Below are 16,180 nucleotides of genomic sequence, written 5' to 3'. Positions count from 1 at the left end.
TAAACACACCCAAAAAACAATAATGATGTTTCTTTTCCAGACCAAATAAACAATCTGAATTAGATTTAATGTTGTTTTACAGTTGTTAAACGGATCAAACCCAACTTCTTACAATAAAGGCATTACAGAAGCTATAGAACCGAATCAAATGTCATTAATTATAGTATCAAACAGTCTCAAGAAACATATCAAATAGTCGTTCATGACCATGTTCCCTAACATTCCAAAGTAAAATGTTAGTGTCTTAATACATTAAGTTGGAAGAATTTTTTTGTCCAGATTAAATAAAATATTAACATACATATATAATGTCCATATTAAGTGATAACCTATTAAGCTATTAAGCTATTTAAGGGCATTAAGAAACATCCCTCCGAAAGTTTAATTTACTTAAAATTAGGAGTGTAACCAGAGACGGTCGTGTAACCTTTCTTGACCGGCACCAAACATGGCGTCGACTCTTTCACCATCTCGATAGAAATGGAAAGTGGGTGTGTATCGAATATGTTGGGTTGTTTCTGGGCATTCATCGATATCTGCATACACAAATGAAAGTTTTGGGAACTTGTTGCTTAATTGGTTAAACGAAGGGAGGATCTCTGCACAAACACGACACCTGTAAAAGAAACAACAAAATATATTGGTCTATTTTTCATTTGAGCATTTCATCAAACACGTTGTCTTCAACTTTTGTTTCTATTTTTCATTCGAGCATTTCATCGAACACCTTGTCTTCATGTTTGGTTTCGTAATCCAAATACAAAAGTTCAAAAGTGTGATTGTAGCGATCTACTGTTGAATTTTACGAATATATCTAATAGATTGGATTTCAAAGAATTACCATGATGCACCGAAGTTGATCACCGCCTACGATAAAACAAATCAAGAAAGAGAAGCAGAAATTGTTTAACTAGTGAAGACGATGAATGGAATTTATCTTTGAAAGAAAATTAGGAGTGAAGATCCATACAGGGGATTTGGAAGTTCTGATTTGGTGAAAAATGTTTGTTAGATTCTCATCGTTGGATGCAGTGATGAGGTTGCCATGGAGATTGATTTGCTTTGCTGCTTCTGTATTGTCCATGTTCAATGTACTCTAATTTCTTTCTTGCCTTCTATGTGAGGCTATTTTAACCTTTGCCTAAATAATTAGAAGATCCCGATAAAAAGTCTAAGGTTAATACCTTAAAAACCATTATTTATACATCTTCGTTTTGATTTAACCCCAAATTTATTTTTTGTTCTTCATTTGCCATTATATTTTAGAAAACGTTTCATTTCGGACCCTTGACCGGTCATCAACAGGTAATGATGACGTGTCAGTTTTTGCATTTTTTTGTTTGCATTTGACCCCAACATTTCCGTATAAGTTTGCGTTTAACCCCAATATTTTTTGTTCCCCATTTGTCATTATTTTTTAGACAAAATTTCGTTTTAGCCATTGGTCAGTCACGAATAGATATTTTAAAACGTAAGAGTTGAAACTACGACTTCTCATTGAAGGTGAGGCGTGTTACCTAGTAAGCCAATAACTTTTTTTTTGTATTATCAGTGTTTGTTGTATTTAATCTACACATGTATTAAGGAAAAATATCTAGTGTAAGTCTTGAGTTTGTAACATCTAATAAACAATATGACATGCTAATCTTTAAGCTAATCAAAATTGTTAATTCATTCGTAATTCATCTAAAAATAATTGGTTATGTTTACCGACATATTTGTTAAGAAACCATATATTTCTAAAGAGTAAAAAATGTGTCTTCTCTTTAAGGGACGAGGCGTGTTAGATGGTAAGTTAATGGTTCTTTTTTTGTATTATCAATGTTTGTTGTATTGAATTTAATGTAAACATGTAACACGCCTCGTCCCTTAAAGAGAAGGCACATTTTTTACTCTTTAGAAATATATGGTTTCTTAACAAATATGTTGGTAAACATAACCAACAGTTTTTAGATGAATTACGAATGAATTAACAATTTTGATTAGCTTAAAGATTAGCATGTCATATTGTTTATTAGATGTTACAGACTCAAGACTTACACTAGATATTTTTCCTTCATTTTAAAATACATGTGTAGATTAAATACAACAAACACTGATAATACAAAAAAAAAGTTATTGGCTTACTAGGTAACACGCCTCACCCTCAATGAGAAGTCGTAGTTTCAACTCTTACGTTTTAAAATATCTATTCGTGACTGACCAATGGCTAAAACGAAATTTTGTCTAAAAAATAATGGCAAATGGGGAACAAAAAATATTGGGGTTAAACGCAAACTTATACGGGAATGTCGGGGCTAAATGCAAACAAAAAAATGCAAAAACTGACACGTCATCATTACCTGTTGATGGCCGGTCAAGGGTCCGAAAATGAAACGTTTTCTAAAATATAATGGCAAATGAAGAACAAAAAATAAATTTGGGGTTAAATCGAAACGAGGATGTATAAATAATGGTTTTTAAGGTATTAACCCAAAAGTTAAAAACCAAATATTTGTTGATGTTTTGACTTGTATTTTTCTGGTAATTTTTATTCAATTAATTTGGGATAACTTGTATTATTCAATACATGTTTTCTTAAAATTGAATTATATTATCTATTAAGAGAAAAAAATAATAATAAATAAATAAATAATAAATAAAAAATAGAAAATAGAAAATAGAAAACAACATTAATTGTTACCAAAAATAATCAAACTGGAACATATCATAAACTTAAAAGTACATAAGGTTGTTGTAGAGAGCACAAGGAGGGTGAGTTTGGCAGGAAGGACGTGGATGCTCAGATGTATTCGGCAAACACCGCCCCTCCACCTTGATATAAATAAAAAAAATAAAAAAAATAAAAAAGAAAATCTCACTCTCTCTGACACACACCATAGTAACTATGTTTTAGCCTTTAGATTCATCTAGAACTCTCTTTTGTATATCTTTTACAGATGTATCATCCTTATTTTATTTACTCCATGACCTTAACAAAAAAGAGTCATCAGTTTAGTTTCATTATGTTACCTCCTCGGTGCACTTCCTACCACTCTTTATTTTGGGCAAGCTCGCTAACACAATCTGGAGCAACAACCAAATACACTCTTAGATTTTAAGGCTAATTGTAATAAATGATAATGTAGTTTCTTAATAATTTTATTATAACATCATATCTTTCATTTCTTATATATGCATTATTATGCTTTCAATTATCTTCTCATTAACAACATATTTTTCAAAAATCTATCAAGTTATAGCAATAGGTAATTTGCTACTTTCTAAACAGGTTATCTTATTATAAATTTATAATGTTGCAATATCATGTAGGTTAAAAAAAAACTGATTTTTTTAACCATCTTCTTGTTTAAAAAGTAATAAATATAATGCAGTAATATTTATCAATATTTTGAAAAATACATTGTTATTTCTCAAATTAACCCCATTGTAGATTAGTTATACATGGATTAATCATTAACCAACAAAACAAAATACAAACCAAAAACAATAACAACATGAACAAGTAATTCAAATTTCCCAAAAAAAATGATGTATTTTTCATCCTAACATGTTTGCAAATTCTAATGAAGTATAATAGCTTTGTTAATTATCCATATACACTTGTTTTCTCTCTTTCACCCATATCACTTATTCTTTTTCCTTCAAACATTTTCTGATCAAAATTATTGTGATGATAATCTTGTTGAAACTGCTTCCATGGCTGCTTCTACCATCTTTTCATCCTATAAACAAAGTAAAATATGAAATAAATAACTTTTGTCATATTTCATTATTCAATCAAATTTATTAAAAAAAAAAAAAAAAAAAAAAAAAAAAAAAAAAAAGTTTGTTTAAACTCATTACCTTCCCTTCCAAAGTTATTGTGAGTGCCCCTGTTCTTGATTTGCGATAACATCCTTGATTTTTTTAAACAAACAATCAGAAAAAATAATAAAGAAACAAAGATAATGATGATTTTTGAAAGATAATTAAAAAAGATTCCTAAATCCTACCAATGTTGACATTTGGAAATTCAAAACAAAGCTTTGATAGAGACTGAGCAACTTCTATCTACAAAGTCAAACACAATTTGGAGTTATGAATATATGATTTTTTTAAAGTAAAAGCAAAAGCTTGACTTTTGTAAAGTTGACTAATGAAACACATTCATACATCTGAGAGGGAGGTTGTGAAATGTTTAGATACAAATGATCCCATTGTTGCTAACAATCTTGAATTGGTCAAAGCATCCCATTGTTGGTCAAACTCAGTCACATTTGTTGCAGAAAAAACAATTACATTCCCACACTTTATCTGTAAAACACACACACACACACACATTATAACTTTTTGAAGCATCAAATGTGAATTTTTATTAAAAATAAACTTAATTACCAATGGAACAGGAAGCTTTTCATGTAGCAACAATTCTGTTATACCTTCTGGCAACTTAGCCATCTGCAAAATATATAAAATCCAAAAACAAATTGTATTATTATGTTATTACTACATTTTTTTAAAAAAAAAAATTAAAATTCCAGTATTCCAGTTATTATACCTCATTAGAGTCTCCACTCCACTTTTCACCATATAAATTCCTAAGATGTTCTTCAAAGTCTTCATTGGGAGCCTGTATTATTATTATTATTATTATTATTATATTACATTTCAAAATTAAAATCCTAAATTACACATTTCATAAAATAAAAAGAAAATAAAATGTATATGACTCACCAAACAAACACTGAGAGCTTTGGCAACTCCTGCAATGGAAACATCTGAAGGTAATGGACCAACTCCTCCATATAAGAAAACCTGTATTATTATTATTATTTATTTATTAACATTTCATTTCACCAATTTCAGATTATAAAAAATAAAAATTTACACATTTACATGTAATAAATGTCATACCATGTCACTTGTAGACTTTTGGTTTTCAACTTCTTGAGCTACAGAATCTACCTATATAGAACAAATAAACTGTCTATTCAGGGGTAATTCAGTAATTCTTTACCTTATTATTTCAAGATTTCCATATGCAACTTACATCACTTGATACAACAGCAATATGGGAAACATTCCAACCAATAGAATGAATCTTCCTACACAACAAATGTCTTAATTCATCCTCCACCCTTCCAGACCTGAGCTATGTCAAATCATAAACATCAGTCAACAACACATAACAAATTATAAGAATAATAATAATCAAGAAACTTACAGAATTTCATCACCAACAGCTATGATTGAGGCTGAAGGGGTGTTTTCTTGATGTGATTCCACACCTTTGACTCCATCTTTGACTTTTTGAAGTAACTTTTTGGCTCTTCCAGCTCTTTCTAATCTTCCATCTGAAAGCATATATGCAGGCTTGAACTTTTCCTTACCAGAATCTTTAATGCATAACAATGCATTTGGAGTTGTGTCATTAACACTTCCTATTGATGTATATCTGTAAACATGTAAAAAAAAAGTTTTTTTTTAAGGAAAAAAAACAAACCCATAAATCAAATTCTTGAAAATATAAGATATGGTTTACCCTTGGTCGTATAGACTACAGTATGGAACCTTGCAAGTCAAAAGAAAAGCCCACACATCTCTGCCATAGAAAATCAAGGAAATTACGAAAATGACATTCTTCGTAATTTGGCATGTTTATGAATTATGATTGGAATACCTGTAAGACCAATCCAAGATTGGATTAACTCTCATGAAAGGTGGCCATCCAGGTGAGCTTGGAGAGAATTGTTCTTGACCCACCTTCAAAAAGTCAACAGTTTTTTTTTTCAATTTTTATGAACATATTTGACAAATATCAAGTTTTTATTATCTTTAAAAGAATAACATGACAAGAATTGTGGCTTACAGCAGTGGGATCGCCGATTCTAACACCAAGGAAAATGGCTTTTGTTGGTTTAGATTTTAGTAACGCCTCTAAACCTGACTTGAAATCTTGGCGTATGATATCTAATTGGACACCATAACTACATGAAAAGAATCAATTATATATATAATTGATTGATTACATAAGGATAATTTATTGATTAATTGATTATAGATAATGTCTTGCCTAGAAGCTGTTTCGTAAGTGAATGAATTGATTTCAGGGAAGGCAGAAGGGCTCTCGAAATAGATTGTTCTTATTGGAAATGCGGATGCGTGAGTAGATAGATCGCCATTTGAATGACCATTATCGACTTGATGTAAAAAAAATCCTGCCCTTAGAAGGTGTAGTAGAACCTAGGAGAAAAGATAATTGTTGGGAATTATTGAAGAAATGGGATTTTTAGATGATTATGATCGCGGATAATAACAAAAACTTACCGTTGAATCTTTTCCGCCATTGAAGCTAAATGCAACCTCTTCAATACTGATAAGTGAAACAATGTCAACGAGAATCAAATCTCTAGAAAACCCAAATCGTTTCACTAAAACGAAACCCTAAAACGTCAAAATATAATCTTAGTAATCGAACATGTAAAAGTGAAACTTACGGGTAAAGAGCAAGAGCTCTTTGAATAACATTGACGGCTTTATTATACTTGGTTTTCAGCTTTTGATCATTGCTCTCTCTGATTGCTTTATCGATCTCCATTTACGTGTCTGGCTATTCAAATCTTTCCTGTAAAAGGAATGAAAATTGGAGTTGAAAAAAACAAATCAAGAACGTGGGTTTTGATGGAACCTTGAAAGAAAGATTCAAACCGGTCAAAAAGGGTTTTCTTTCCAAATTCCGTGTTGATTTTTCTGATGAAATTGAAATCGGGACACGGAATTTGGAATTGGGGGAAAGAAATTTGGGATATTTCTGATGAAGGTTGAAGGGTTTTTATGGATGGATGTTGCTGATGATTTATCTAAATCTAAACGAAAACAGAATTTTGTTGTGGGTCGTTCGTTGGGCGTCATGTGTTTGTTTATATGTCTTTACTGCGAAATTGTTATTCAAGTTTTTGGTCGTAAATTTTATTTTATTTTTTTCATTTTGTTTTTTCGAGATACAACGACTTGGAATAAGTAAATTTAAGTTTTAAATATTATTTTTTCCTAAAATAGTATTTGATTTGTGGGATTTTATAAGATTTGGATAAAATTAGAATTTGATTCCGAACAATTATAAATACGATTGGTTGTAAAGAAATTAAATTCTCATAAAATTTCTGAAATAAGACACTCGAAGCCAACGAATCAACAATACTTCTTAAAACACATGAAATTCAATTTTAAATGGGTGTGTTCGGTAAAAATTACAGGTAGTGGGTAGTTTCTGGCTGGTAGTATTTTGTTAAATGCTATATGAAGTAGCATTTAGATTTAGAGTGTTTTGTTTAAATTAAACATTAGAAGTTTGTAGTGTCAAACAAGGTTTTCTGTTTAAAATAGAACGTTTTGTCAAATGTTAGAAGCTATAAGCTCGCAAACGCTCCATTCTGAACACGCCCAATATTTATTCAGGTTTCCCACCTTATTCCATAAAGATATAACACAATAAATATATAACTAAAAGAATATGAAATTACAATCTAAAATCTAAAATTAGGCACAAATACCAAATTATATGTTGGAAAATATATCATTTAAATTAACTTAAAATAAATGAGTTATGATGTATTTATAAAATTTCACATGTTACACGATAGAAGAACCGTAAAAGATTAGGCCTTTTAAACTTTTGGTCAGAACCATTAAACAAAAGTGGTAAAAACTATGGAATATGACTTATCAAGGTAATTAACTTTTCGGTATGTTTACATTTGGGTAACTATTTTTTTTTACATATCTAGGTAACAAACTTTTTGGAAGTGTTCACATATGACTATTATGACCTGCTATAGCAGCTTAAATCCTAGATGTGAACGCTTTCAACAAGTTTGTTACCTAGATGTATACAAAAAAAATAGTTACCCAAATATGAACAAAACGAAAATTAAAAATTAAATTACATGAATGGTCCCTGTGGTTTGGGGGAATTTGTGGTTTTGGTCGCTAACTTATTTTTTTAACTTAAATGGTCCATACTGTTTATTTTTGTTGCGCGTTTGGTCCTCGTCTTACCTAAAAATACTATTGTGCCCTTATTAACTAAGAGATTTTTTTTAGTTATATAAAATTATAATCTTTAATTTAAATAAATACGTGACCTTATAATATGTATTAATTTTATTTTATTTTTTATTCTAATGTTAATGTAGTTAGAGTGAAAATTTTAAAATTTGAATTTTGAAACGGATAATCAATAGGTTGACAAGTGACATACATTAATAAGAAAACCTAATAGGGTGACACATGACAAATGAAAAATAAAAATATTCTTTTATTAGAATAGAAAGATATATAGCAGTTGTGGTTGAGTCACTTGGTGATTACATAGACAGCATAAATTATTCTAAGGGTCCACCCAAAAAAAAGTTAGAAGAAAACATATCTCGAATTTTGTTGAATTATGTTGTGACAACCGGCAAGCTTTGGGTCAAGTCAAGGTTAACAAGTCAATATGGTCAACTCAACTAGTGTTATATTTTAGGGATTTCTTTATGTTTACAAGTATACAACTATAAATCCTAATGCAAAGTAACACTTGAAAGTCCCAAATGTTCAAAATTTAAAACCCTAATCTGATTTAGGGAAGTATCAACTCTATAAAGTACTAATAAGTAAACCTACGGGGGGTGTATGGCACTCAAAATGGGATGTAACTAAGTCTAAAGTCCTTGCTCTACGAAGAAAAACATTAATAAGGACTCCCGACAAAGTCTCTCTCAATCTCTCCCACGATATCTCACTCTCTCCCAAATCTCTCCAAGAATATGAAATATCTCCCAAGTATGTGAAATCTCTCCCAAATCTCTCCAAAAATATGAAATCTCTCCCAAATCTCTCCAAGAATATGAAATTTCTCTAAGTAATTGAAATCTCTCCCAAATCTCTCCAAGAATATGAAATCTCTCCCAAATCTCTCCAAGTATGAGGAATCTCTCCCAAATATCTCTACGTACCTTCCTCAGTCGAAAACAGTCCAAAACCGGAGGAGAAAACCCAAAAGGACCCTTTTGGTCCGGAACCCTCTTGGTTCTGAACCTCTTGGCCAGAACTCTCTTAGTCCGAAATGTTTTCTAAGAACCCAAGAGGAGTCACTCCTTCGGAACCCCCCCCCCCCCCTTCTTGCTTCGGATCGGAACCTCGCACCGGAAGATCTAGCCCCGCTTCGGAATTTTGAGTCGCTTCACAACTCGGTCCGGACTGGTGACCTCGCACGTGCTTCAGATCCGAGAATATGCTCCAGAACTAATCTTGTGACTCCGGAAATTGCTTAACGACTCCGGAATTTAGAAAGTGACTTCGGACCCTCGCAGGCTCCGGACTACACTCCGGATTTTCATCATTTTCGGACCTTTTTCTCTTTTTAAGACATTTTGACGCCAGAAATCACACCAAACTCGTATTTTTCATATCCTAAACCCCTTAAACACCCGTTTTATGCCAAAATTAATTATTTTAATACATATTCATATAAAATAATACCCAAGATTTTAAAGAGGTTTTTAGAGGATAAAGGGGTTTGACTTTATGATGTGATGTTAATTCCTTATTTCTCATGCAAATCCCAAATAAACACACATTATCCATAAGAAAATAAGCTTTACCCACCAGCTTTCCATGCAAATGTCAAGTCACCCTTATCCTTCCCTTTAGATTCTTTCCTCTCCAAGTCCCATTTCTCTCATTCCGCTTCAGTAAACTCCCAAGAACACTCTCAACACCTTCAAACTTCAAGTTCATCCATTCAAGGGAAATTCCCAGATTTTTTTTTGTGAGTATTTTATCCTCTTTAAACAATTACTTTTTCCATTATTCTAAGATTTCATTATATTTACACACAAAAATTATTCTTAGAATCCTCTAAAGATTTAAGAATCTTCCAAGTTTTTGAGCTTGGAAACTTCCTCATCACTCATCAAAATCACCCAACAAAGATAACCAAGGTGAGCTTCATACCCCACCTTTTTCTAAGTTTTTATTGTTTTTAGGGGAGAATACAAGTAAAATCTTTTCTAAATCCTTTGATAATTACATGTATTTGTATGTTTAGTATGTATGTTGAGATGTTATTATATTATAACAAATTTTTTATGAACGTGAGTTCACAGATTATATGAAAATCTTAGAAATATTTACAAAACCACCATATAGAGAATACTTTATGTACAAGAAGAGCCTCCTAAGGTTTTGAATGTGTACATTCATACCCCCTTACTTCATATCTCTATATCTAAAGATAAAAAGTTGTTGAATTACACTTGTAAGATGACACAGTTGCTAGGATCTTCAAAGTTTGGGACTTTATGCCCATCAATGATTATTTTTGCAAACTATTAGAGGGTATTTCATAAATAGTTGACATTAGTATTTGCGGCAAGAAAATATACAAATAGAGTGGTTATGACAGAAGAATTTGTATGTCATAAAGTTGTTGTCATAAACTCACACAAGTCAAAGTTATATATATATATATATATATATATATATATATATATATATATATATATATATATATATATCACAACTTGGTATTTTCCGATAATTTGAGTCGCACAGTCTTTTATAAAGAAAAGGGGGCTGTTTGCCGGTTTTGATAATATTTGGGTCATTTTGATAAATATTTTAAAGCAGATTAGTTCCAATAAACGAAACCAACGAAACGAAATATCTAGTTACAACTACAACTATTATTATTATTATTATTTATTTAGTAAATAATAATTTTCACAATTTGCTCAAAGATCAATTAGTATTCTAGTCAGACAAAATCTTCACAGTACATATATTAATACAATCTTGTACACTTTAAGTCATGTACGAGTTATAACTAGGGGTGAGCAAAAACCGAACCGCAAACCAAAAAAACCGAAAAAACCGTATAAACCGAAACCGAAATGAAAACCGATGGTGCGGTTTTTAGTTTTGCAAAAACCGAACCGCACCGCATATATATATATATATATATATATATATATATATATATATATATATATATATATATATATTAAATGTTGATATTCGTAAGAACCAATAACTTATGACAATTAAAATATCTATAAATATAAATATCTATCTTATCTATCAGATGATGATTGTATAATTTTAAGCATACATTTAGTGGTATTTACAATAACAAATAATGTGTATGATATTTTTTAACATTTAAATATGAAGAATACTAGTGATATAGTATCATTTTTATGATTACATTAATTGATATTATTGTATGTACTTGTGAAACAAATAATATATTAAATTCGTATTATATTCAAGCATTAGAAACATGTTGGATGAGTGGTTATGTAATTTGTTATCAAACCAAGAGATGGTGTTTCGGTTTATCTCCAATAAATGATTCACTCCTCATCTGAGTCAAAGTAACTTGCTTAGTTACTTGAGTTTTAGTAAAAAAGCAAAACAAAATAAAAAAAAACTAACAAAAAACCGCAATAAAAAACCACAAAAACCGAACCACATAAAACCGAACGGTTCGGTTTCTAAATTTCAAAAAACCGAAGTTGCGGTTTTCGGTTCGGTTTTAGTCAAAAACCGCACCAAACCGCACCATGCTCACCCCTAGTTATAACTAGAGTCTCCACAAGGGAGAGCAGGAAATTGTGTATAGATCTATACGGGGTTGACACCCCGCACCTTCGATGTTCACTACAGCTAGACCGACCAGTCTAGGGTGACAAATGTCATGAACAAAACCGACGCCTGAAGAACATCATAACAGGCGCTCCGTCATATTAGTATGGTTATAACGACTCACTAGAATATACTAGAAATGTATTTATACGGATTTCACCTTTGGTTTACAATCAACTCTGTTTTGAATTTCTCAGATGAGACCTTTTTCACACAAGTGTTATTGTTTTGTTAAAGCTACTATTTTATACATCAGAAAATATAGGATTTTCTAGAGGAAACGATTTTATATGAATTCGAAAATGACTAACTAAGACATACATGCAACTATACTCGTTTTGAAACAAGACTTACAACTATTTTGATAAGAAAATATTGGATTTTCTGGATTTCTAAACTACCATCGAAGTTTTACACGAAAGTGTTTATGAACTCACCAACATATTTTATGTTGACGTTTTTCAAACGACTTGTATTCTCAGGAAACCAATAAGCAGGTTATGGAATCGCAGACTCAAGATTATTTTGCTGTATTTTGGGAATTGCTTACCGGTGTCTCTTTTGTGTAAAATTTGAGAACATAAACATGATGTAAAAAAATGTAAGCGTGTTATATTTATGGATGTTGTTTGGATTTGTTATGTTTCATTTATATGCAATTGTTATGATACTACACAATGAAGTCACCTGCCTCCGGACGCTTCCGCCGCTCTGGTCTGGGGGTGTGACATATGTATCTAAGTCAATAACTAAATTAGTAGTAATCTTTAATTATAAGCAAAGTCCTTTTGGGTTGTTCTCAAACCAAGTAATTGACTTGAATGTTTATTGAAGAAAGATATTAGTTTATTAATTTATTATATAGTTAATAAATCAAAATAAATGATTTATTAAGATATTATGAGAATGATATATTAATTAGAAATATTATTATCTAATTAAGAATTAATCAGAAATTAATTTGAATTAATTTTGGGATTAATTAGATTAATTAAAAGTGGAAGTACTAAAGGTGACAATGTTCAAAAGTTGAACATTGGCCAATTCTAGAACCTCTCTTGGAAGGGGGACGAAATATAGATGGTCTTTAGGGATTTTCTTGGGCAATAAGGAAGCCTAAGAGTCCTTAGGGAGCAAAGAAATGAGATAAGGATTATCTAAAAAATATGTCTTCTCCTAGTTTCCTTAGTCACCTATATAAACCCTCCCAAGGGCTCATAATTTTGTCTAACCTTTCTACAAGAGTGAGAATCGAAAATTCTCATTCCCTCTCCTTTCTCCTCTTTAGCCTCCAACTTGCTAGGGTTTAGGTGTGAGCCATTAGAGTCACGAGACTTTTGGTGCTTGCTTTCTAAAGACCAACAAGGAAGGATTACTAGTTTATTTGCAATAATAAACTAAGGTATGTAATTTCTAATAACCCTTTAGTGATTTTCGAAAATAGCAATGTAGTTATAGGGTTCTTGATATTCAATAGTTGTTTGCAAATCATAGTGAGAACTTAGATCCTTTAGGGTGCGTGTGAACTTAGGGTTTATGTTTTTTCTCCAAAAATATATTTTTTGTAACATATAAAACCAATCAACTTCCACCTACACTTTGTTTATAAATAAAAGAAACAATTAATCCCTATCATATATGTCAAAGAACAATTGATCCCTATCATATATGTCATTGATGAATGTATGATGTTTGCACGGGAAACAAATAGCTAAAATAATTGGATGTGTAATCTTCAAACAATCATATATTTTATCTTAAGTGAAGTTATGGAAGTTAAGGAATGAATGTGTGCCTATGTCATGTGATTTTATGTATATCGTTGATCACAAGTTTAAGATACTCATAAATTCACAATCATATCATGTATTGTTCTAATTGATGTCGAGCTCGGAATTCATTGATTAGACAATTTATAGGCATTAAAAACATAATGATGATTGATTACCTAATAAAATTATAAACTAATAATGATTCTTGATTGAGTAATCAACCCTAGCCTAAAACCTCCACCCTCGTTCCCCCGTTCACGTAGGTCACTTTGATCGAAGCACATTAAATATTATCGTCAATTTTTGTTTTAAAAATTTTCAATTTTATTTCCGCATGTTTTCCTTAAATTGTTTATCGTTTGTCTGAACTTGTTTTAATTGTTTTGTTGAATTCCCAACAAAACATGTATAGTGTAAACCCAAGAACGGATAACCAATCCGACTATATAAAATTGGTAATGGTCTGGTGTCGATCCAACCCTGGTTTGTTTCATCCATCGGTCTAGATGCACACCCCTAAATAGGAATGGAACACAGGTCAAAAGTGGGGAAAAAATCACATTGTCCCAACCGGATATTCTGTTACAATCTTAATAATTTAAAATAGAATCATATATAATCAGATTAGTGTCAAACTGTTTTTTTCTAAGATCCCATATGATTGCACATCATAAACGAGTTTTTATCCTGAATAGGGTTATAAACAAAACTATTCCCCATTCTAGTATACATTCAAAAATATTTACCTTATTAGTATTATTCTAAATTTAAAACTAATATTATTGTTTATAAAAACAAAACTAGGGCTACAATCGTCGTTCTTCAGCCAACGGCTTCCTCCGCCCATCGTCGGCCAGCTGCGGCCTCCTCCACCTATCTTCGGTCACCTGCAGCCTCCTTTACCCGTCGCCGACCTCCTACCGCCTCCATAACCTGTCGGCGGTTTCAAGGTATGCAACCTCTTTTCCTGCTCGTTTATTTTTTTTTAGTTTTTTCTATTTAATTCATTCCATTCCAATTCTTTCTTGATTTTGATCCCTCTCCACCAAATTGATGATTAAATTTTGCTTCTGTTTGATTTTTTTTGTAGATGGATTTGTTCACTGCTTGTTTTTTTAAGTTTTTTTAGATGGAATTGGTTGCAATTTTTGCTTCTTTCTTGATTCTGATTCTTTCATTATGTTTCTTTTTCCTTGTTGTCATAGATGATATGATCAGTTTTTTATTAGTTTTTTTTCTTTTTCTTGTTGTCATAGATGATATTATCAGTTTTTGATTAGTTTTTGTTTGTTTTTATTTGTTTTGTAGATGAATTCTATTATAGATATGATTGACAATGATGATTTTTCTATAATCTCCCACGTTGTTGTTGTAACTAATATGATGAATATATGACAATGAACTTGATTTAAATGAAAATTTGGAAGATGGAATTGAAGATGAAAATGATGAAGAAGCACCTTTTGATAACAATGCTCAAGTACCTTCAACTTTTACTAATATGGAAGGAACAAATTTGAATATTGATGACAATTGGATTGTGTTGCAATCAACGAGTAAGAATGATTTTACGCGAGAGTTGGGAAAATATTCTTTCAAGGATAAAGAGGAACTTGTTAGAGCAATCAAGATCCATTGCATTAAAACACATAGACAATTTGAGGTCATTGAATCACGCCCAACTATTTGGACTCTAAGATGCAAGTTGTACTTACAATCTGGTTGCAAATGGAAACTTCATGCAAGTAAACGTAAACGCAGTGGATATTTTGAAATCATAACTTATACCGGTCCGCATACTTGTTTGCACTATAAGCTTTCTCAAGATCGTTTGAACCTAGATGCAAGCTTGATTGCTATGGAAACTAGGTATCTTATAAAAGCACAACCTTCTATCAGTATTCCTGCTTTGAGAGTTGAAATAGTTGAAACGCTAGAAATTGTTGAAACGCTAGGTTATACTCCTTCATATAAGAAGGTTTGGGTTGGAAAGCAAAAAGAAATTGAACATGTGTTTGGAAACTGGGAAGAGTCTTATGTCACTTTACCAAAATATCTTGGCGCACTTCAAAAGTTCAATCCAGGAAATATAGTTGAATGGTGTGTTTCAAGATCAACTGATGTGGATGAAGTTGAATTTAGCCGTGCTATTTGGGCTTTTTCTCCCTCTATCGAAGGGTTTCACTATTTTCGACTGGTGATTAGCATTGATGTCACACACTTGTATGGTAAGTACATGGGTAAGATGTTGATTGCAATGGGAGTTGAAGGTAATAATCAGATTTTTCCAGTTGTATTTGCTATTATAGAAAATAAATCTTATGATACTTGGAATTGGTTTGTTTCTCATGTCAAGAATCATGTGGTGAAATACCATGAAGTCATATGTTTAATATCTGGTCATCCTGGTGGAATCCTTAAGGCTATCAATGAGCATGGATCTCCATGGTTAGAGTCATGTGGTTTTCATAGGTATTGTTATATTTCTTAAGTATTCTTTATGACATTTCAATAACTTGCTTCATTAACTTTCATTTTTGTTAAATGTATTGTTTACGACATTTCATCAACAACTTTTATGACAAGTTTCGTATTTCAGAATTGAAAGCTTTAGCTTATCATTCCAGGAGTCAAAATCAAATTCGAAAGTTCAACTCCATCATGGAAGAAATTGGAAAGGCAAATCTACATGCTCGAAATTGGTTGGAGTGTCATCCACTTAATAGATGGACACT

At 31.4% G+C, this 16,180-nt stretch overlaps 3 protein-coding genes across 4 annotated transcripts; 1 reads left to right on the top strand and 2 right to left on the bottom strand.

The window, feature by feature from the left end:
- Positions 1 to 186: 186 nt before the first annotated feature.
- Positions 187 to 1,137, bottom strand: LOC145090052 (thioredoxin-like 3-3). Its single transcript, XM_079028407.1, has 3 exons — positions 971 to 1,137; positions 842 to 867; positions 187 to 616 (listed from the first exon to the last, which is right to left on the bottom strand). The coding sequence occupies exons 1-3, from the start codon at positions 1,082 to 1,084 to the stop codon at positions 397 to 399; spliced, it is 360 nt and encodes a 119-aa protein (XP_078884533.1). The 5' UTR covers positions 1,085 to 1,137; the 3' UTR covers positions 187 to 396.
- A 2,353-nt stretch (positions 1,138 to 3,490) lies between these two features.
- LOC145090034 (phosphoadenosine phosphosulfate (PAPS) reductase family protein) lies at positions 3,491 to 6,887 on the bottom strand. Of its 2 annotated transcripts, XM_079028399.1 has the most exons (17): positions 6,691 to 6,887; positions 6,480 to 6,607; positions 6,310 to 6,355; positions 6,056 to 6,225; positions 5,852 to 5,969; positions 5,663 to 5,745; positions 5,525 to 5,584; positions 5,207 to 5,437; positions 5,033 to 5,129; positions 4,897 to 4,947; positions 4,717 to 4,797; positions 4,541 to 4,612; positions 4,378 to 4,440; positions 4,156 to 4,296; positions 3,996 to 4,053; positions 3,847 to 3,899; positions 3,491 to 3,725 (listed from the first exon to the last, which is right to left on the bottom strand). In XM_079028399.1, the coding sequence occupies exons 2-17, from the start codon at positions 6,578 to 6,580 to the stop codon at positions 3,666 to 3,668; spliced, it is 1,485 nt and encodes a 494-aa protein (XP_078884525.1). In that variant the 5' UTR covers positions 6,581 to 6,607; positions 6,691 to 6,887; the 3' UTR covers positions 3,491 to 3,665. The 2 variants fall into 2 exon arrangements, with proteins under 2 accessions (XP_078884525.1, XP_078884519.1); XM_079028393.1 differs by having other exon boundaries at positions 6,480 to 6,887.
- Positions 6,888 to 14,946: 8,059 nt separating this feature from the next.
- On the top strand, positions 14,947 to 15,936 carry LOC145056532 (uncharacterized). The gene has a single exon (XM_079004226.1). It carries the CDS (start codon positions 14,947 to 14,949, stop codon positions 15,934 to 15,936), a length of 990 nt encoding a protein of 329 aa, XP_078860352.1.
- Positions 15,937 to 16,180: the final 244 nt, after the last annotated feature.

Source organism: Lactuca serriola, chromosome 1 (genome assembly GCF_051521515.1).
Source record: "Lactuca serriola cultivar US96UC23 chromosome 1, Lser_US96UC23_V15, whole genome shotgun sequence".
Lineage (NCBI taxonomy): Eukaryota > Viridiplantae > Streptophyta > Magnoliopsida > Asterales > Asteraceae > Lactuca > Lactuca serriola.
This window is presented reverse-complemented; position numbering and strand designations above follow the sequence as displayed.